This window comes from Bolinopsis microptera, chromosome 11, assembly GCF_026151205.1.
Source record: "Bolinopsis microptera isolate Bmic1 chromosome 11, MBARI_Bmic_1.0, whole genome shotgun sequence".
Lineage (NCBI taxonomy): Eukaryota > Metazoa > Ctenophora > Tentaculata > Lobata > Bolinopsidae > Bolinopsis > Bolinopsis microptera.
The window spans coordinates 7,833,177-7,856,606 of NC_087082.1; the positions used below are offsets into that span (position 1 = coordinate 7,833,177).

The 23,430-nt window shown below is 38.0% G+C and overlaps 3 protein-coding genes across 5 annotated transcripts in view; all 3 read left to right on the forward strand.

Annotated features, from left to right (window-relative positions):
• The window catches only part of LOC134822524 (protein bicaudal C homolog 1-B-like), a 78,728-nt gene that overhangs the window by 9,366 nt on the left and 45,932 nt on the right, over positions 1-23,430 (forward strand). The window lies entirely within an intron of this gene.
• On the forward strand, positions 1,093-10,323 carry LOC134822527 (LRP2-binding protein-like). Its single transcript, XM_063833627.1, has 6 exons — positions 1,093-1,108; positions 1,360-1,464; positions 1,680-1,875; positions 4,112-4,283; positions 4,619-4,784; positions 9,945-10,323. The coding sequence occupies exons 2-6, from the start codon at positions 1,375-1,377 to the stop codon at positions 10,008-10,010; spliced, it is 690 nt and encodes a 229-aa protein (XP_063689697.1). The 5' UTR covers positions 1,093-1,108; positions 1,360-1,374; the 3' UTR covers positions 10,011-10,323.
• On the forward strand, positions 11,603-21,680 carry LOC134822526 (uridine-cytidine kinase-like 1). Of its 3 annotated transcripts, none has more exons than XM_063833624.1 (12): positions 11,603-11,730; positions 15,237-15,337; positions 15,460-15,607; positions 15,791-15,895; positions 16,477-16,586; positions 16,714-16,785; positions 17,032-17,163; positions 17,760-17,878; positions 18,162-18,290; positions 18,469-18,771; positions 20,134-20,215; positions 20,476-21,680. In XM_063833624.1, the coding sequence occupies exons 1-12, from the start codon at positions 11,712-11,714 to the stop codon at positions 20,665-20,667; spliced, it is 1,512 nt and encodes a 503-aa protein (XP_063689694.1). In that variant the 5' UTR covers positions 11,603-11,711; the 3' UTR covers positions 20,668-21,680. The 3 variants fall into 3 exon arrangements, with proteins under 3 accessions (XP_063689694.1, XP_063689695.1, XP_063689693.1); XM_063833625.1 differs by lacking the exon at positions 11,603-11,730 and adding an exon at positions 14,214-14,594 and having other exon boundaries at positions 15,222-15,337; XM_063833623.1 differs by lacking the exon at positions 11,603-11,730 and adding an exon at positions 14,243-14,594.

Below are 23,430 nucleotides of genomic sequence, written 5' to 3' on the forward strand. Positions count from 1 at the left end.
TCGTCTAAATACTTCTCCATTTGATTTCTTATTTGTGTTTGACACGACCATTAAAGCCAGAAAGACATTAGACAAGTTCAAAGTTCAGTAAAAATGATGAGAGTCAGGTTCTATGTATAGTGTATACTAAGTAACTAAGGTAAAAACTTCTTTTTACCGGGAGAAACGAAAAATGAACGGTATAGAAAAAATGTCGTTATCTTATTTTTATCTAAATTCTATTTTTCCAGGTTGGGAATGCATTACATACAGATAGAGGACTTTGGTCAGGGTATGAGATGGTTAGAGCGGTCCAGTACGATGGGAGACATGCAGGCACTCTTCCAGCTCTCTAACATGTACTATGACGGAGTTGGAACCCTGCCAAACTTAGTTAGTATTCAGTTGGAACCCTGTTAAACTTAGTTAGTATTCAGTTGGAACCCTGCCAAACTTAGTTAGTATTCGGTTGGAACCCTGCCAAACTTAGTTAGTATTCGGTTGGAACTCTGCCAAACTTAGTTAGTATTCAGTTGGAACCCTGCCAAACTTAGTTAGTATTCGGTTGGAACCCTGCCAAACTTAGTTAGTATTCAGTTGGAACCCTGCCAAACTTAGTTAGTATTCGGTTGGAACCCTGCAAAACTTAGTTAGTATTCGGTTGGAACCCTGCCAAACTTAGTTAGTATTCGGTTGGAACCCTGCCAAACTTAGTTAGTATTCGGTTGGAACCCTGCCAAACTTAGTTAGTATTTGGTTGGCACCCTGCCAAACTTAGTTAGTATTCGGTTGGAACCCTGCCAAACTTAGTTAGTATTCGGTTGGAACCCTGCCAAACTTAGTTAGTATTCGGTTGGAACCCTTCCAAACTTAGTTAGTATTCGGTTGGAACCCTGCCAAACTTAGTTAGTATTCGGTTAGAACCCTGCCAAACTTAGTTAGTATTCAGTTGGAACCCTGCCGAACTTAGTTAGTATTCAGTTGGAACCCTGCCAAACTTAGTTAGTATTCAGTTGGAACCCTGCCAAACTTAGTTAGTATTCAGTTGGAACCCTGCCAAACTTAGTAAGTATTCAGTTGGAACCCTGCCAAACTTAGTTAGTATTCAGTTGGAACCCTGCCAAACTTAGTTAGTGTGTTCACAACATTCATTTGTTCTAACAATCACTGCTTGGGTTCTATAGTTTCAATTTCGTAAATTTCCAAGGTTTTTTAATTTTCTAGAGGAGATTTTATAAATCGAGTGGCTTACCTACTACAGTAAAACCCCGATTTACCGCGGAGTTTGGGGGAAAGGAAACATCCGCGGAGTTTTACTGTATACACCTAGGATTGAACTTTTTTCCATTCTTTTGTAACTAACGAAAGTGCTCCCATCAGACGAAAGGAGTGGAGATGTTGAAGGATGTTGTGAGTAACACAGACCCTAACTTCCAGTACCTCATCCCTCATGCTCAGTACAACCTGGGAATGGCTGCTTTCATGGTAAGTGTATACTGTAAAGTGTATACGGATGTATCTGCCTCATGTATCTGCCTTCATGGTAACTTGAGTGTACATCTGGAATCTCTCCAACCCTTGACTATGCCTATGACTCTATAAATATTCACTATTTTACTAGTTTGGTAATATCTCTGACAGTGAAAGAGTGATTTTTACAAACTCTCTTACAACTGAATTGATAAGATTTGCTACACCAGGGGTACGGAATGAAGCAGAATGACGAGTTAGCTGAACACTACTGGTTACTAGCTGGTAAGGAAGGTGACCCAGATGGTAGTATTGCTGCGCAGTCCCAGCTAGGCATGTTCTACACCCGCCGTGACACTAAAGATACCAAGAAAGCTTTTTACTGGCATTACTTTGCTGCCCAGAATGGGAGTTTAGAAAGCAAAGGTGTGTTGAATACCTTTATACCTTTATCAGATATTGTGTAATGTGTATTATAGTGTATATTGGAGTGTAACATAATATATTGTTTGTAGGATCCTCGTCATGTAATGGTGAGAAATGTTGATACTCATTTTCGCAATCAGTCACGAAAACTTTTTTCACCATTTTTGTATCTAGTACTCAAAATTAGATGGCTAAAATCAAAAATGGTAATGGTGCCACGACCCTGTAGTTTATTAAGTGGAACAAACCGAATCAGAAAATGTATAGTATCATGCCAAACTCCCCTCAATATACAAGTCAAAACCATTTCCTGAAAGGAACACCGGAACACGTGACCAGTTGTATGTCCAGGAATACAACACAAGATACAAGGGCAGGTCTCTTCCGAACGTTGGGATGGCCTGAGGTGCTTATCTCCTTTTCAGTAACCCTAAGCCACTCTGTGCCGAGGCACTATACTAGCTGTAAGGGGGTTAGTCCTACGAGCCAGAGGGTGTGTATCACCAGCCGAAGCTGTACCAAATCACAGCTTGGTAACTGGCCGACTTGCATCAATGCATCCGACCGGATTTGAACCCGGGTCTTCTGCTTGGGAGGCGATCGTGTTACCACTACACCACCCGGCCGAGGAATATATATTATAGTAAAATGATAATATATTATAATATTATATGGACACTAATAAATACACTCCGTATTACATTGAGAGCTTATTCAAACCTACCTTACTCGGGAATATTATAGCGGGTTAATTTATGACTGGGAAAATTAATGACCGGGAAAAATATGGCGGACTTTCCCAAAACCCGCCAAATTATCCCGGTCATGTATTTACCGGTGGCCGACCTTTCAAGTTTTTTTTCAGAGGTCAACAAATTTTCAACTGAAATTTCTGTTTTTGTTACTTGTTAAAGAAGTTATTTCAATTTACAGTTATTGATATTACTCAGAAATAGGAAAAAAAGACACGTCTATTTAAAGGAAAATAAATCTAAGCAATAATAAGTCAAATCTTCATTAAAGCGTATTCTCATTCTCATTATCGCTAATGTCCCCGCCATTATCATTATTGATATCCCCCTGAGCTGCTGACCGTCAAATTCGAAGTTGTATTGTTGTCTTAACAAGACTTTCATTTTGTCCGCTAATGGGGCTACTGCTCTGAAGGTCAGCCGGAGCTTAATTTCCTGCCCACCGCTTGGTATTGGGGAACGTCTTGGCTTTGCATCTTCAACTGCTCCAGTAATCAATCCACCGTGGACCATGAAATAGTGGCACAGTTTACTCACTTCTAGCGGGATGTGGCCACAAGTTACTTTAACGGGAAAAACTCCCTCTTTCTTTAGTCTACACACTGCACACGAGAAGCGATCAATCTTTAGAGACATTATTATTATAATATATAAATTATATATTATTATTATTTTCGTTTTATTCTATAACATATAAATTGTTTTCTTCTCTACAATTCACTGATTCATGGGCAAGAGAAGTGAGAATCACGGTCCACCCTGAAATCTGATTTCTATAACCAAATTGTGATTTTTATAACGAAATTATGGTAGCAACCGCCAATAAAGTTAAAGCCCTCCATCCACTGCTTCAAAAGTCTTCTCTAGCACATATGAGACTTCAGGTAAAATATGATGATCACCACCCCCTTGGAACCCCATAATCTGAGTCGGCGGGTTTTTTTATGACTGGTAAAATTTTTGACCGGGAAAAATATGGCGGAATCTTCCAAAACCCACCACTTTATCCCGGTTATAATATCCCCGAGTAAGGTAAAGAAACACAATTAATTTAAACTCCCCATATTCAGTGGGCCATATTATTCATAACTAGTGCCTGAAATAACTTTTACCGTAATTTGGTTATTAAAGTGAAATTTTGGTCACGGAAACGACAGAAAGAAAGGTCACGGAAAGCTGAAATCTGAAAATGTCTTACCGGTAGGACATTTTCAAAATTTTCCTTTCATCTAAGTTTTCTCGGGATATTCAGCTTCTAGTATCTCGATGGTGACTTGTGTCACTCAAACTGACCTCACTGATTGGTCACAGGTTAAAAATTCAGTCAAAACTGTGAAATTTCGGTCAAGGAAAGCTTCAACTTTGTGTCACTAGAAAACTATGCAGATTGACAGATTAAAATTAAGAGATAATTAGTTATGATATAATTAAATGATATATATCACATAATATAATAATTAATAACTCATCAATTATATCCCAAGGTGCTCTGGGAGTGATGTACTATCGCGGAGTGGGAACAAGCCCAGACAAGGAACTTGCCTTTAAAAATCTGTGTGAAGCTAGTGAACAGGGCTCACTGTTCGCACAGGGAAATTTAGTGGTATATTACTATGAGAGTAGGCTGTTTACCAGAGCTGCTCACTGCGCTTGGAGGTAATTGGTTTAATTGATTAATTAATTAATAGGTTTATTAACCATCACATATTTTGGCATAATTCCACAGAACTGTTGCGGCTTTTTGGATTATATGTTAAATATTTAATGTACATTGATGTGGAGTAAATGTTTTTGGACAGCAAAATGCAGTAAAAAGTATGATAAGGGTCTTGAGGGGTCGATCATGATTGATTGCTGGGGACACCGGATGAAATTAGATATTTTGTTTTATAGTCCCCAATAACCAATCAATTTACATGATTCATTGAAACATTCATAAAAATTAGCCCAGAATCAAAATTAGAATTATTTTTATTTTTATTTTATTTCAGTGTTGCACAGACTGAATCATTAGAAGAAGCAGCAGAAAAGTCAGGTTGTTTGTTGGAATTCGTGAGACGTGGAGTTGGTTTGGGATGTTTTTACTATGCTCGATGTTTGCACACTGGTAAAGGAGTACAGAAAAACGAGGCTGAAGCGCAGAAGTATTTCAGTAAAGTAAGTTGTAAAATATTTTGTATTCAGGCTACGTTATTGAGTCAGATTAGGCATAGATAAATGCTAATTAAACTGAGTCGATGTGAGATCATCTCTATGTATAATAATCATGCCATGTGTAATATATATATTTGTAAGTTCGAGATTAATGTAACACCCGGATAGGAACATTGTTTAATTGTCACATTGATGTGATGTTTCTGATGAAATGTTCATCAGAAACATCCAATTTCAATCTTGTCACGAAGTTTTACTAGATTCTTGTTATATTAGTGTGTCACATCAATACATCACGTTAACAGTTGACTTAGTAAAACTCATTATTTTGATACAACCAGAGATATGTATGTTTGAATTACAATTCTACGTCTGCTAACATGATCGGTTCGGCACGTTTTTGTTAGCTGAGTAAAAGGAGCTACTTATGAAAAAGTGTGGCATTCTCTTGTCTAGAACACCCACTGTGGAGCGTGGTTACTGGGACATATAAGGCGGTCTCAGAGGAAAAGTTTTGTTGCGTAACGCGCGGAGAGCTTTTAAGAGAGATGAGTTGCCAAGCTCTGTTGAGAGTGTTGAATTATTGGCTGATTCCGCAATCCAGGCTGGAACGATGGACGGACGCGCACGAATGAAATCTGCTCCTGACTAATTGAATTAACTAACTGAATAATGATTCATTTCTAAAGAAAATGAGGACGATCTATCGGGACTTAAAAAACTACCAAGAGATGCCATTTTGCACTGAAATAGGCCGAGCGCTAAATTTCGAAATATATACTGTTAAAATTAAGGGTCACGTTAAATATAAGTTATCATGCGGGCACACAATATTAGGCCTTTCAAAATATAACGAAGTCTAGACCGTACAATAACTGCTCAAACATGTGCACCCCTCATGGGCCTCACTGTGTGTGTGTTGTCACTGTTATCAAGTTCGGTGTAGGCTGATCTGTCCGTTGCGGAATATCCGCCCTGAACCAGACCCATGTGATGAGTAGGAGGAGTAGAAGGAGGAGAATACAGAGTGTGTTCACTAGGATACCCTCCAGTGGGTAATTAGAGTAAGATATCAACCTGTGTTGTTTTTTCTTAACGGTAAACCTAATAAGTATCGTATAAAGTAATCAGAATCTGGGATATTTACGCTTTTAAGTCTACTAACTACATATCTCAGTACTTGCCCGTCTATGTAGCGATAGAAAACCACATCCTCTATTCCCGTGACCATAGCAACCGTTGCACAAACGCAAGTAAATACTATCAGAATTATTTTTAGTTGAGAATATCGTTCCTTCCATTCTCTCGACAAGCTCAAAACCAGCTGAATTTGTGTGAATCAGTTAGAAAAACTTGTTTGTGAAATCAAAAATCGAATGGCTATTTAGTGGTCTTAGATTGTAAAAAGCAATGTAATTTTATTACCTGAGCAATTAAAGCTAGGACAGTAAACCCTCCCACCCAACTGTGGAATGTGTAGAAACTATTTGAGGAAATGGAGGTCTCCTCCTCCGGGACTCCCGACTCTAGAACCTGTTAGATTTAATCTCAGCAACCAATTGTACAGAACAAACGCATACCCTACACAACCCCCTAATACGTGATATTAAAATAAGGGGGGGGGGGGGGTCAACCTCATTTTACCTCACGAGGCCAGCCAAAAAAGGCAAAATTGGGATGAGGTAAAATGAGGTAAAATGAGGTAAATAAATCTAGTTTTCTAAGCCTTTTTTTAGAGACAAAAAAGGTTTATTCGAAGTCATTATACTATAATTCGAGGCTGTACATGGTCTCCCATGATATTTAATGGTTTATTTGGGGTGATGTGGTCCCTGGGAAGGGGCATTCCCAGTTTAACCTACTTACTCTCCAAACTTGGGGTAAATAAAACTTCGCATTATAATTATTATTTATGAAAAGAAACTTGAACATTTCAATTTCCATGATCCATTAGGATATTGTAAATAGCACTTGCTAAGTTTTGTAAAGGAATTAGCAATAACTTTAGTGTCACTTTGGCAGTTGCCAATTTATGGGGATATTTCCGCATTGCATGACATGGACCATTTAAATAATATCTTAATTTGATATTGCGATTATCGAGTCACTCTGAAACAAATTGTGTCTAACTAGACCAATTAATGTAAACAACAGTTGTCCATGGAACTGGATTGGATATCTACATGAATTTAGTCGAAATTGCATAGTGAAAGGTAATTTTATAATAAATTACTCATATAAACTCATACTTCATACAATTCTAAGTTCTTATGTACATGTTCAATGTTCAAGATTCGCTGTAGAATAAAGGGCGGTTCACAAAACCACATTTCGTTTAAATAATTAGATATCACCTCTAATTAGGTACTCTATAGGGTCGGGAACAACCAAAAAATTTTTTGTGTCTACGGTTTCGTATAATACTGACTTGGGCCACGCCCATATTTTTCGCCAATTTTTAACAGGTAAAATTCTCTAAATCGTCAATTTAGTCACGAAGGAGTATGGAAGGAGTTCTAAATGTGTGCTCCTCTAATATAAACAGTAGGAAATGGTTAACTTTAGTCGAGGTTTCAGGTCTCTACAATGTCGGGAAGTTCCTGCAGGAATTTGCGCATTGCGCTGAAGCGCAAGATTCACAGCGCCAAAAGCGAAGGTCGTAGAGACATGAGACCTTGACTAAAGTTAACCATTTCATACCATTGCTGTAAGAGTATGCCACTTTCAGAGTCCTGAACACACTCCTACAGCTCTTAATCGTCAATTACATGTATATGAATTTTACCTGTTAAAATATATCATCTTTACCTGATATCAATTTAGTTTAACACTGTTAATTTTTGTTTTTAACTTAATACTTCACACCAAACTAACGCACAATATGATAATATAAAAAAGGAAGGTTTTCCTTGGATTCCAAATTCAACTTTGATTATATCCTGGCACTGATTATCATTTCTCGATTGTTCTCCATTTTCCAATGCAGTCAGCAAGTTCCAATTAAGGTAGACATAGCTCGTCATTGATAGGATCAGTATTAAATGAGGTCGAATGATTACTTCATAGCTCGTCACTAACTGGATCAGCATAACATGACTAACAACTAACGAGGTCCAGTGATCTCTTGCTGATACGTCAAGACAAGATCAGTAAATAGCTAAAAATATCGAAAAAAATTAGCTTAGAAATTACAGAGTACAAATGCCTTCTTCACAACTAACTCTTCGGCCTCATCTTTTTAAATCACTCATTCCCTCTGAAACAAGATAATGCTTAGGACTAGGAGGAACTTAGTTAACTTCTTGTATGATTCGGTAAGAGGAAAATTCCTTAGTAAGCTAACATTCTTTTGTAGGATGTTACCACTTATCATATCTGTTATCCAGCATAATCCCACAACTAGACCCTCTTATTCTTGAGTCTTGACAATGACAGTAGCAATGTACACTATTTTGATGCTCGATCCAGGTCTCCAAGAAAACCTTCCTTTTAATTTCTCATATTGTGTGTTAGTTTGGTGTGAAGTATCATTTTCTTTTTTAAAACTAACAGTGTTAAACTAAAATGATATCAGTAAAAGATGATATATTTTAACAGGTAAAATTCATATAATTGACGATTAAGAGATATGGGAGTGTGTTCAGGACTCTGAAAGTGGCATACTCTTATAGCAATGGTATGAAATGGTTAACTTTAGTCAAGGTCTCATGTCTCTACAACCTTCGCTTTTGGCGCTGTGAATCTTGGGCTTCAAGCGCAATGCGCAAAATCCTGCAGGAACTTCCCGACATTGTAGAGACCTGAGACCTCGACTAAAGTTAACCATTTCTTACTGTTTATATTAGAGGAGCACACATTTAGAACTCCTTCCATACTCCTTCGTGACTAAATTGACGATTTAGAGAATTTTACCTGTTAAAATTTTTGCCGAGATTTACCTCATTTTACCTCACGAGGCCAGCCAAAAAAGGCAAAATTGGGATGAGGTAAAATGAGGTAAAATGAGGTTGACCCCCCCCCCCCCCAATAAGATCCACGTGATGCCCAAATAAGGAGATCTATTACCTTCCAAGTGATGACCGCAGTCAGAGCGAGGGTTGTGAGGCCCAGACACAGGAACTGGTAGACAAGGTGGAGTTTTGTTTGGAATGTCAGGGGGGCTTCCACCATCCGGTACACTATCACCGCTGAGGGGAGTTTCATGGTTACTTTATTATGTTTGTTTGTTTGTTTGTTTGTTTGTTTGTTTGTTTGTTTGTTTGTTTGTTTGTTTGTTTGTTTGTTTGTTTGTTTGTTTGTTTGTTTGTTTGTTTGTTTGTTTTTTTGTTTGTTTGTTTGTTTGTTTGTTTGTTTGTTTGTTTGTTTGTTTGTTTGTTTGTTTGTTTGTTTGTTTGTTTGTTTGTTTGTTTGTTTGTTTGTTTGTTTGTTACCGTTTGCGAAGCAAGCAGCAAAGGCGAGTAGCATGAGAAGCTGATGCCAGTTTAGTAACCATAGTAACTCAGTAGCCCCAGGTGTTAGACCCCCCAGATAACCAAATATCCACCACAGACTTAGCACTAGGATCAGCAGAATAAGCAGCTGGAAACAGGCGTAGAAACATTGTCGATACATTTCACTTTCACTTCTAAATTAAGTTTTGCCTATAAAAGAAGCAAAAATAGTCAAAACTAGTTAGTGGTAGAGAATGAAAAAAATAATAACATAATAAAGTAATAACTTGGAATGTGAGACTATGATTAGTGGCAGGGCACCAACAGATATTCTAGGGCCAAAACATTAACAGGAGATAATAAGAACAATGTAACAAGTTAAATAGTAGAGATAAGTGAACTAGTGTATTACTCCAGATACTTACACTGCTGTCAGCTAACTAAGCCAACTAAGGTTAACTTGCTCTATACTATATATAACCATACTATAACTATACTCTTATAAACTGGTCTGAAATGCTTGTAGCTGATAAACTGTTCCCTCAGGCTGTGTTAGTTTGTCCAGAGAAATGCTTGTAGCTGATAAACTGTTCCCTCAGGCTGTGTTAGTTTGTCCAGAGAAATGCTTGTAGCTGATAAACTGTTCCCTCAGGCGGTGTTAGTTTGTAGCTGATAAACTGTTCCCTCAGGCGGTGTTAGTTTGTCCAGAGTAACTGATAAACTGTTCCCTCAGGCGGTGTTAGTTTGTCCAGAGACAGCTGTTGAACTGAACCAGAAGCTGAAGAACGACGAGCTGTGAAGCAGAGCTCACTACTATTATTAGTGCTGTTGTATAGAGTTAGCTCACTGCTAAGTGTTAATATTGTATAAAGTTGTCACTACATCAAATCAAATATAGTAGCAATAAATCAGATAAGTTAAATTAAGAGCGACTTTTTATACAAAGTACGTCCGTTCAGGATATACTGTCAGATTTGTAAATAATTTTGTAATATACCTTATACAGTGCGTTGTTAATTTATTATTATGTCAGAATTATACAGTATTTAATGTACAGAATATTGAAGATTCTCATTTTTCTCTAGTCAATTTCAAAAGTTCAAGAGCACGAACATTGTTTCCTAATTTTCTGTTTCATCAAATTTCACCGGAAACCCCAGTGAAATGAGCATCGACAGCTTTATATGGAACTGATAAAAATGTGTAGATTACAATTAGTTCTTAAGATGAGCGCGTATTTACTGAGTTATTGCTTAACTTAAAACCTTTGTGCGAAATAAAATGGTACAGTAACTACTTTTATAATTTTCATCAGTTACCCATCTGGCTTCAACACAATTGTGTAAAATCTTGATGAGTAATTAATTGCCTAATTTATTACCTTATTAATTAAGGATTAATATGGAATTCTCCATAGTCATGGTAAAAGATCAGAGCATTGGCACTTTTAATAACAGACAAAGACATATCAGTAATGGTAAGTTTATCTTTTTATAATATGTTCGTGTGTGTCAATTTTTTGTTTCAGTGGTAGCTTTATCTTGTCTACTTGGCTCACTTATTCGTCACTTCACTCAATTGAGAGGAAATTAAAAACCATTATATGTACTCGTTCAGAAATCTAGTGAATTCTCTTTTATTTTACCGTACAGTAATTAACTAAATACCTAAGTTACCCTATTAGTTCATTCCCAAAATTCACGATTTTCCGTCTATCCTACTCTAGTTTTAGTCCCAGGTATTAGAAGTTCCTGTTCTTAGGCTGTAAGTTAGTTATATCTTACTTAATCTAAAATATTATTCAACTCAACATTATTAGAAGAACATCGGATTTATTCAGCTGTTTATTCATGTTGAGTAGATCTTAAAATTTGTAGGGTATGTATTCACTATTCACTATTTACATTTACATGCAGTCCTGTTTATCTTACACCTTTATACAACAATGGCTGACATCCTTCTGAATGGTAAGTTATTGCACCAATAATAAAGTTAAGATATGCGATATTGTTTTAGATATACTCATCTTGTATCCGTTTCAGGCACTTCGCAGTTTTCTGCAACCTATTGACTTAGGAAGCGTTCACATATGACGTCAGCAAGATTTTGGCCAATTTTACCCACATCCCCCCCCCCCCCCCCGGCCATGTCAGCAACTGTCAGCATCGAGCGACCCCCACCCCAAACCCACCGTCCCGGCTCCCCCGTCTGCTGCTGACGTAATATGGGAACAATGCAACCCGGAAGTTTGTTCCGTACGTAACCCTTCATAACTAGAAAACAATCTGATCTTATTAGGATCAGCGTACTAAGTTAATCTAATATCCTTTCCTCTTCTTATCTAAGCTGATTTACAAAACCAAGGAAAATTACACGTTCGAATTGCAACTTGTATTACCGAGAACTCTTTATACCCTTGTAATATCGGCTGTGGGGCTTCCTCTACATATAGAGGTTACTGGTTATAGTGTGTTGTTAGAGATCGTGGGTTGTTGTTGTCATGTCTTTTAATAAACCAGGTGAGCCGTTGATCCAGCTTTTATTAGGTAATTTATTGATAATGATTATTTCAGGCCAAGTTTTTACACACATTAGTTGGCGTGGTTCACATAGTCTAGTTCGACACGCACTCTAGTTCGACAACTTAAGTCGCCATAAATCACCCCTGTCGAACTTCGGTACGCATCGAACTAGAGTCCAGGTACTCTAGTTCGACAAATAGTTTCTGCTTGTGATCCAAGGCCTATTGCCGAGTCCTTATCATGATATGATCACAGGGTTCAATGGCAGGTGCACGAGATCAGAAAGTTCAAAACGTTAGGATAATTTTAAAACAATTTTCTGACATCTAACAACCAGTGAACCAGCGATTAGAAATTTTAGAACCTTTCAGTATAATTTTATTTCTCCTGTCTGCCAACGGTTCCGGTCTAGCAAACAGGAAAATAGATTGATATCCGACCGTTTCCAGTTCAGCAGCCAAATCTCTAGACCGGTACTCGGTTACTAGTCGTTTAATTACATCAAGTGTGGTATTTGGTCAATATTCATATAGCGCACTCAATCTAGATCTATAAAACGGAGTACGATTTACCACTGCACGATATTCCTTTATCTCTCCGCTTAGTCTACAATTCTGCTAACTAACAATTAAGTCTGAGGTCGGTTAAAAGTTTATAGATTTAGAAGTTTAGATTATAGTGTATTTTTGACCTTAAATTGGATACAGCAGAAGAAATGTTAGGGTTTGCCGAACTACAGTACGTGTACCTGTTGGCGTACTCAGCAATCTAGCTATTGAATTTTCATCTTGAATATGGGACACAAACTGACCGAATTCATCTTTTAGGGAAATGATATGAGCTGGAATCGGTCCAAGCTGTCTATTTACGGCTTATCAAATGATTATCATATTCCACTCACTGGTGAGAAAACGTTCTGCTTTTAGCTGTTCTCGCTAGTTTCATTTACCGCTCGATACTCTTCTTAGGATGGCGATATTAATACGTATAATTTATATTTTATATTTACATAATTGCTATTTCTGAAGTGCCAACTTTGCCATCAACCGGAGCTAAACTTGCAAGATAGTACCGGCTATCAAATTACACTATATATTAGAGCATATACTATATTATTCGTGTAACAGTATATCTGTATAATTATATATTACTGTCTAGAGTTTCCAGGTTCATAACGTTCCTACAAAGTAACATTGTTTGAGGACCCTCTGGGCCCTATGGGCTCACAAATACTATTATACGGGTGTAGCACATTATGTTTGGTATGTTTCCAAGTTGCTATGATACGGATTACGGGTGTAGCATATGTTTGGTATGTTGCCAAGTTATTCAGCAAAGTAACATTAGACCAAACCTTGAAAATTAAATATGCTAATATAATGACGTATTGTATGCTAATTTCAAGTCGTTTCGATAACTTTTTATTTCTGGAATTTTATCTCCACCGTAAGCTGTGTCCTTCATTCTAAGCTCAGCCACTTATCGATAATTCAGCGGACATCAGTATTTAGATAATAACCTTTACATTCTGTGACTGGTTGTTATAACGACTGGTTGTTATAAGGCGACACTGTGTATTCTCTGCTTAAATTTCCAGTTATATATTATCAAGTACATTCCTGGTGTACAGTCAAGAAGTAAAACTGTTGTTATATTGTATACAGTTGAAGACGTGTACTACTATATAGGTAAATATTATGCTATAAATGGAATAGTACAAAGTGCAATGTGTGCATTGTGTATACCCTGTACAATGTGTACAATGTGTATACCATGTACAATGTACATGCATCTAATTCCGGCTTGCAGCAGTAACACAGTAACACAGTATGTTCTAATAGAGCAGTAGTTTGCTTCTTACTCCCGTACTTGTTATACTACCATTTACCATTTTGCCGAAGCATTGCAATTAATCTTAGTCTCATCATGGTCACATGCATCTACTAGTGCAAGTGTGTTAATGTATATAATATGTGATGTGCATGTTTTATATTTTAAATTTCCGGTAAAGTTGTCCAGTAGCTTTTTCCGATCAGTTCGTCGTTCGAATGTTTTATTCAGTGAAATATAATGAATATTTTATCTTCATAATCACAATTTTATCGCAGTTGTGATCGCTATTTTAAAATCTAAACAGTCCTCTTTTTTAACAAATAAGTGGCGACGCAACTCTTTGAATAGTTAACAATGACTTTATTCTCTTTTCTTAGCTGTGAGCCACAATTCTCTATCAGAGTTATCACCTGTACTACTGTACTACTGTACTGCTGTACTACTGTACTACTGTACTACTGTACTGCTGTACTGCTGTACTGCTGTACTGCTGTACTACTGTACTGCTGTACTGCTGTACTACTGTACTGCTGTACAGCTGTACAGCTGTACTACTGTACTACTGTACTACTGTACTGCTGTACTGCTGTACTACTGTACTGCTGTACTACTGTACTGCTGTACTACTGTACTGCTGTACTGCTGTACTGCTGTACTACTGTACTACTGTACTACTGTACTACTGTACTACTGTACTACTGTACTGCTGTACTGCTGTACTACTGTACTACTGTACTACTACTACTACCACATGTACTCATTCTATAATAGTAAGGAACACAAGATAATGGATTTTTCGAATCCGTTTGCGTTTGACTCAGGAGAACAGCAATTTCCCATCACGTCACCTAACTGGCCCATGACGTCATCAGAAGACCCGCTGGGATCAGTGGTGACGCCATCGTCCCGGAGGTCACGTTACCAGTCACATCCCGGAGCAGTGAGGGAGGGGGAGGAGGAGGAGGAGGAGGAAGAGGAGGGCAGCAGGGTCAGAAAACTCAGTCAGAGACAACTTTCTCAAGTTCTAGGTATTGAGTAAGAGTCTTGATCTACATTTCATCAGCTGGAGATAGTTGCTCTAAACCCAGATTAGAGATAAATTCGTAAACCCAGTTCATGAATCCTCCAAAGATTAGGCACCATTGGTTGATGGGTTTTAGTTTTCACACTAAGTCAACATGGCTCGTTTGGTGACATGTAAATCCAGTGTAGGAGTAAGTAGGAGTTACCAAGGTTACAAAATATAAACATGTCTTATACAGTTGCAGTTATCACCGCCCTTTTCCAGCCTTACCTGCTGTTTGTCAATTATAATATTCCACTTAAAGTATCAACTCTTTGCTTAAAACACGTGCTGTGCTGGTTATAATCACCCCGCTAGATACTAAATATCAAAGGAGCAATATATATATTGTGTTGTTATAGCTACTACCATTCAACTAAACATGCACGCTGCTGGATGGAGCTTCTTGAGTAACAACAGCCTCATTTCTAATTCAATGACATGTTAAGGCTATCGGTATCTGAAAAAGAAAAGATTCAAGAAATTATCTTTTAATTACTAGCCATGCTCTACGAGTTTTCATTTAATACGACTGATCACAAGTCACTGTTGACTCACTGTTGACAATCTCACTTGAAATAACGAGAGTCAGTTCATTTTCCCCTAGAACGGAGCGGGGATATTCCTGTACTCTTCTCCGCCAAGCCGCTTCACAGTGATGACAAGAAGGTCCCAGACAAGAAATGCCAGAAAAATAAGGAGAAAAGGGTACGGGTCATTTGATATTTCCTAATTTGATTGTCCGAATTGATTTCATTTAAGTGGATTACCCTACCTTACCCACCCTTGGTTAAAACTACAACGCTTTGCAACACCTCTTTAACCCACAGGAGACGATACAGGTGATATACACGGCGGGGCGACCTCCCTGGTACGATTCTACAGGACACCAGGAAGCGGACGCCTTCGTCATCGGCCTCTGCGGAGGAAGCGCTTCCGGGAAAACTTCCGTCGCCAAAGTAATCGTGGAAGCTTCAGGTTAATCCTAGAATAGACAGCTTCTTCGTAAAGAATTCAGAATAAAATATAATAAGAAATTGATCGTCCATTATAAAGTAGATGACTGTTTAATTTAGATAACTGATAACAGCCTACACCTCAATACCTGCATACTCTTATTGTATACACTCCTATTTCTGGTGATTATCTATCTTATTTTAGGTGTACCGTGGGTGGTGATCCTGTCTCAGGACTGTTTTTACAAAGAATACAATGACAAGGAAAAAGAGCTTATTGCCAAGAACGAATTTAATTTTGATCATCCTGGTAGGTTTTTTATTGGTAAAAACGTTAAATGTTGATATAACCCAATTTAATGTTAGATACTTTTATTTGGTCAATTTAGAAAGTTGATCTGAATGGATACCAATTTTATTTTTATTTTTTTCCCTACTCTTGCCGAAGGCAAAAAGATTGTAGGGAATAAGTAATCGGGTTTGGATATATGAGGTGGCCCGATGGACCTGCGGTGATGACAAAAGTCTGCTCCTTCGCAATAAAGACCACTCCCCTATAATTAAGTGTATAGGAAGCGTCTGTTATGCTGCGCGCGACGCTAGCCACGTGTTAATTAATTACAGTGAAATTCCTCCTTCGCAAAGTTATTTTCCGCATTTTTCTGGATTCATTTATTGTCGTCAATTTCTACCATGCACGAATCCTACTCATTTATAAATAACATAGTATGTAAATATGCTGCACTTTTTTCCAGTCACACTTTTCACTCAAAAGAATTGATGGTACAAGTACATCTAATCGTAGGGAAAATTGATCGTGCGTGGTTTAACCGCGGCGAAATTCTTGTTAAATGTTACTGCTACGTTGAAAAAAGCAAATAAAACTTTCAGATGCTTTTGATTTCGATTTGATTTACAAAACGTTAAAAAAGCTGAAGTCCGGTAAACAGGTGAAAGTTCCAGTCTACGATTACGTTACTCATCGGAGGAAAAAAATTTGGGTGAGTTCAACGTTCTGGGATAATTCTTGATACATTCCTGCTGCAGTTATCATTTGTGACTCTAGTACTTCTATTCTTAAATCTTTAATTTGCTAACCACGTGTAATAATGTACATTTACTTTACAGAATACTGTATACGGTGCTAACGTAGTCATATTTGAAGGGATCTTAGCCTTCGCTGATAAAAGATTAGTAGAGGTAAGGGATTTCTCGTGCTACTCGATTAACCGTCTTATTTTCCAGAACACTTTCCTTTATTTGATTATTTGCTGCTTTTACTTATGGAGATCAAAATGTGTTTAGCAAATATTATGGTAATTGCTCTAGTGAATCATGATCAAATCAGTTACAATAAGAATTATTTTAAAAACCTCGTGCAGATTGAATTTAAATAGTTATCAGATAATAATTAATAATTATGCGCTATATAATTGTTATCTGCAGCTGATGGATTTGAAGGTGTTTGTGGACACGGACAGTGACATCAGACTGGCGAGAAGACTGAAAAGGGATATATCAGACAGGGGCAGAGACCTCGGCAGTGTTCTTCATCAGTACAACACTTTCGTTAAACCAGTCAGTGTTACTTTAGTTATTTTACACTTAGTAAGGACTCCAATTTATGTCGTGAACAAAGCTTTGTAAGACTATCTAAGCAGTATTTTTCATGGTCGTTATCATCTTAATTTCCAGCGTTTTACCGCCTATTATAGAGTTACAACGAGTTTGTGGGGCCGACAAAGAAACATGCAGACATCGTGTTCAGAGAGAGTTCAGAGCTGAGCTGTGATTCACAGTTACATACTGACACAATTACAGACACTTTACTGACACGTGCATACAGACACACTTACCTTAACGTTAGTTCTTACTGACACGTGCATACAGGCACACTTACCTTAACGTTAGTTCTTACTGACACGTGCATACAGGCACACTTACCTTAACGTTAGTTCTTACTGACACGTGCATACAGGCACACTTACCTTAACGTTAGTTCTTACTGACACGTGCATACAGGCACACTTATCTTAACGTTAGTTCTTACTGACACGTGCATACAGGCACACGTTAGAAATTTAACCGATAAAAGTAAAACAGGTTCAGGAAATCCCTGTTATTGGGGCTTGGGCTTTAAAAACTTTTCCAAACAATATCATTACTATTTTCAGTCGTTTGACACGTACATAGCTCCCACAATGTCGTTAGCAGATATAGTAATACCTCAAGGGGTGGAAAATGACGTAGCTCTACAGCTCATCATACAGCATGTCAAACGTGAACTGGACAGGTAAATTACATGCAGTGTTATTAGTTACTGTAGTATTACTATTATATAATCCTGAAATATCCTTGGCTCTTGGCTTGGATTACTTCGATCACAACAATTTGCTACCCGGCCTGATTGAGGGAGCGGATTTGCCTTTAAGCCACTTACCGGCCCCCGACATCATGCTTGCTACTGACTGTCGGGTTAACGGTGCTTTATAGGAAGTTCAATTGGGGCACAACATTCCGTTCCAATAAGTTAACAAATAACTACATAATATGTTCAAGTGTGTTCTATTCTACAGACGCGGATATGTGACCCGGTCTAAAACTACCTGTAATAACGACAACCTGCTCACAGAACTACCACTACCAGAAAGTTTAGTTATTTTACCGAGCACTAGCGAGGTTAAAGTACTCCTCACTATCATCAGGTTATTATTATATTGTTATTTAGTAAAATTATTTATCTAATTCATCTTTTATTTCTATATTTTATCTAGATCCTGATAGGTAATATTGACCCTAACCTATTGCTGTAGTTACTTAGTTATGAAATTAGAAATCAGAATAAGCCTTAGCACATAAAATCTTACGATTACTATCCTGCAGAGACAAGACAACAATACGAGATGATTTTATCTTCTACTCACAAAGATTGATGAGACTGCTGCTGGAACTCAGCCTCACATTCCTACCCGTCACCCCGGAGACCGTCCCCACATTCCGAGGGGAAGAGTACAACGGGGTAGCCTTCACTGGCAAGCTGTGTGCGGTATCTATAGTGCGAGCTGGCGAGGTGATGGAAACAGCGGTGCACTCAGTTGTGAAGGATATCTCTATTGGCAAGATACTGATCCAGACGTGTCAGAGTACGGGGGAACCGGCACTTCACTATCTCAGACTACCTTACGGGTTTGTACTCCTGCTAATACTGATACTCATTACTGACATGGAGTTCTGTTTTACTGCTTTGTAAATCAGTGTTATTTAAAGTATTTTATTACTCTTTTAAGTTTTGGTAAGTTTTATTATTAATATTATTGTTATTTTTCTCATAATTTAATTATGAGAAAAATAATTAGGTTAAATTCAAGCAGGCACGTAGTCGACGCGTCCAACCCAGCTGCGCAGCGAGCAAGCTGCGGCAGGGCTTTGGGGGTCCAGGGGCGGAGCTCCTGGGCGGGGGGCTAGGGTGTTTTAGACGACATTTAGCATTAAAGAAATTTGTAGGACAGCAATAAACTGGGACTGAAAAGAATCAAGTACTTACGTAAATTTGGTATTAGTACTGTGGACTGTGGTACTACTGCTCTTTAATTTTTTGCTGGAAATTAAGCACTAAGTAAATGCCAAAATGTCTTACCAGTCCCTACCGATCTCAGTACTTGCCACATTGAATGGAATAAGTACATGTATAGTGGGATTTGGGAATAATTTACGAAATGCTCAAAGTCAATTGCCTGCCGTTTAAACAGTACAGACTGCAGTCATAAACACAGCCCAGTTACCAGGTGACCATGGGGACTAGGGGGCTTATTTTTTTCTGGGGTTCAATTTTTTCCGGAGGGGGGCTGCCCCCCCCCCCCCCCCCCTGGCTACGTGCCTGAATTCAAGCGCCCTTATGTTAACTCCCCTGAAAGTTTCAAATAAATGTTCAGGATTGTAAACATATATATACTCGATTTTCAGGGCACGCGATCAAAAATCGCCCGCGCAATACAATTATCACACACGCGCTGACCTTTGACCGGCATTAATTTCGGCTAGGAACGATATTTTTCCACGGGATCAAAAGCATCTGATAGATATTACTCCCCTCTATCAGAAACAACTAAAAAGTCGATTTTGAGAACATTTCCACGAAGACCCCCCCCCCCCCCCCCCGCCCCCTTAATACAGTCAAGTCGGCTATAGACAATTGTCTTACACGTTATCAACATGTCCTATCAACAATAAAGGACAATGGGTTGAGCAAATTAATACTTATTAAGTATTTTTATTGCATTATTATAATATTTAAATATTTTCATTACCTAAATATGCAAAAATTAAGTGGAAATTTCATTTGTCAAAAAAATGAGAGCCATTTACTTTCTACACACTATTTTCAACTCACCCTGTACATTAGTAAACTAAACTAACTAAACTAACTAAACTAACTAAACTAACTAAACTAACTAAACTAACTAAACTAACTAAACTAACTAAACTAACTAAACTAACTAAACTAACTAAACTAACTAAACTAACTAAACTAAACTAACTAATGTTCAGGATTGCAAGCATGCACGTGATGCTAATGGACGCCACTCTAGCGACCGGGGCTGCGGCTATGATGGCTATCAGAATATTATTGGTGAGATTCGTTACACAGATTGCTAGTTGTTGCATTTGAAATCCCCGGTCACTAATTCCCATTAATCATATTATGATAATGAGAGAAAATGTGACTGTTTGTGGCTGACAAGCGAAGAAACAAAGAAAAAAGTATATTTAGGTGATCAATTGAATCGATTCTTTTAATTAACATTTTACCGACCTATAATAAGCATTAAGCAATAAGCGTGCAACACCCTTCAACTATGTCGAACTGTCGGTCTCACTATTTTTTATCAGGATCACGACGTTCCAGAGGAGTTCATCAGTTTCGTTTGCCTGATAGCATCTAAACCTGGTGTCCAAGCGATCGCCTACGCGTTTCCCAAGGTACGCATTATTATGGGTGAGCTGGATCCGGATATTGATGAACACTACCATATTTGTCCCGGTTTGGGAAACTTCGGGGACAGGTTCTTCGGGACAAGCTGAGAGGATTGTTCGTCACATAGAACGATAACCCTTGAAGATGATAATAACATTGGTAACTGTGATGTTTTGTAGTAGTATTATGGATAATGACTATGACATGGTCCTTAACTGATCACGTTTTAAACAATACTAAATCATTATATGATGGGGCATATTGCAATGATAGTAATTTAATAATAATATAATACCGATTTAATGGGAATTCATTTAATTTCAATTTTTAAATGTTTTATACTGACTGTAGGAGTTTCTGATGCAATTCTTGCCAAAATGTCAAGGCTGTTAAATTCGTCAAAAAAAGTACGGCGTATTTAGAGTTCTCAAAAATACGCGAATAATTCGCCAATTTACTCAACTACTTCAAGTTTAAATTTTTAGGGCTGTTAAATTCGCCAAGAAATGCGCGGAAAAATCAGTAAAAACGCGGCTGTGGGAACGCGCAGCATTCTCGAGTATGATATGATCTCGCGCCTCCGCAGTAATTTTAAATTTTCCCTGCCACGTGTTGACTATCGTGAACATTTTGGTGCGCACACGTGATTTTCTTGTCCCGCATTTATTTTAAATACGGACATTTTAAGAGAAAAATTCGTGTGCGAATTTAATTCGAATAATACGTTTAATGCGAATTTCACAGCATTGAACAAAAAGGAAACACCGCATGCGGCGCCTCTAGCTCAGTATGGTAAATTGTAACCATTGCATTGTATCCGCTGGGCTTTTATATTTTTATGTATATGATGTTTTTAAGGTATTGAACTTTGGTCTTTGATTCACAAATACTAAATAGGAATTTGGAATTGAATATAAATATTTGTAAAATTAAGAAGTTTGTTATTTTCCTCAAGTAGGTAATCTGTAAGTTTGGATCTATTTTTAAACTGTTATATTAGATAAACAAGTGTGAAGTGTAACGGTTGGTTTAGGTTGCGAAACATTTGAATTTCAGATGAGTGAATTGGTCGTATGTTTGATGTTTTAAGTTTTAAAAATGTTCTTATTGAAATGTGAAAGGCTTTTCTTTAAGTTTATCGTTTATTCTAGGGGGTGCACGATAATAAAAATAAACTTGCTCGGATTTTCAAAATTTTTGTACCATTGTTTTTTAGAGACTGTGAGAATTTTCGCAGTACCAAATTTGTCATACCTTTTTGGAATGATCAGTGAGTTTCGCCTAGGTGCCATATTTGATGGTGCGCGGCTTTTGGAGCAAAATTAGGCGTAAAAGTCGCGTAATTTGACGAAATTCGTTGATTTTTGTCGTATTATTCTGTCATATCTTCAGTTCCTGAACATGAATCATGCCGAAAATTTGTCAGAACCTTCCAATCATACTCAACTACCGAACCCAAATTAGTTGGGAGAGATTGGCCTTGATTAAGAGGTCTAAAAATGACAAAATCAAAAATAGATATAAATTCGTCGATAACTCAAATTCTGACCATCGAAATTGCTCAAACTAATTTAGGTTCAGTAGAACATAAGTGTTTACGTAATGCGTAAGCTGACCAAATTTCAACAAAATTGTTATTATATGGGAAGTATTATAACTTTTTGATTGTTTCCGAAATAATGTGCTGGCCGAAATACGAGCTAAAAAACCATTCAATGGTCAGTGCGCGCGCCTTACGGTCGATGACGCACGGCCTATTTTTTCTCCTAAAATGTTCATTGACGGATGTTACTCGTCTAAATTTCTTCGAAGTAGCGCGCGCCGGGCCTGATCGTCAACAATGTTCAAAGTGGTTCATAAACCTTGCGATAAAATCTGAAACCTTGCTGGACAGCTCAAATGTTTATCAAAACCCGAAAATAGGTACAGTGGATCGAGTGTGTATCGTGGTTATTATTATTCATATTGTCGCCTTCTTTCAAACTAGAACATAGAAGAAATACCCGGTCGTGCTAAATTCAATTACCAAGAGCGTGCTTACTGGGCGGCGCTCAGCCTGCGCCTGCCATTCCGCCAAATCTCTATGATTATAAACATAAATATAATAGCCTGGGGTCCCCATGTAAGACTAAGAGCGTGCTTAATTATTGTCCATTGTTAATGGACTAGCCCGCGCGCGCTACTTCGTATAGTAGCACTTGCCTCGGGCCAACATTTCGAGAAGAAAGCGGCGCGCGCTATATGCTATATCGAAGAAATTTACAATTTAGACGAGTAACATCCGCCAAACTAAACTACTTTTTACTGGGCGGCGCTCAGCCTGTCATTCCGCCGAATCTTTATATATGAACATAATAGCCTGGGGTCCCCAGGTAAAACTACTTTACACTCGAACTTCAAGATTTTTCTAAAAGTCCAGTTTAAAGTTCAACCAACTCGGATCGACGTATTTTGTATTTTTAAACACTGAATCCGAATTACCCCACAATCTACATAACATTGACATATGATTGAAATTCTCCCCTGGCCTGGCGAGATTTCGGTGAAAACTGATCAAGTGACATATATCATAATATAAGGAAGTTGGTTTAATTTCGAGGGGCCGGGCCGGGAGGGTTAGGGTAAAGGTTTTAGCAAATGCCTCGGTTAGTGGTTAGGGTTTTGATTGTCATACGTTGTATGACCCGCCGCGCACGAAGTGCGCGGCTCCCCCTGTAGCGTCGAAGTGAAGGGACCGTGGGGGTCACCACGTGATACAAGGTTTTGAATAGTCACTCAGCGCTACGTAGAGAAAAATGTACTTAGCTTGCTAAATGCTAGTCTCTCGCTTGGTTCCCTTCATGGAACATAAAAATACTTGCCCCACGTTG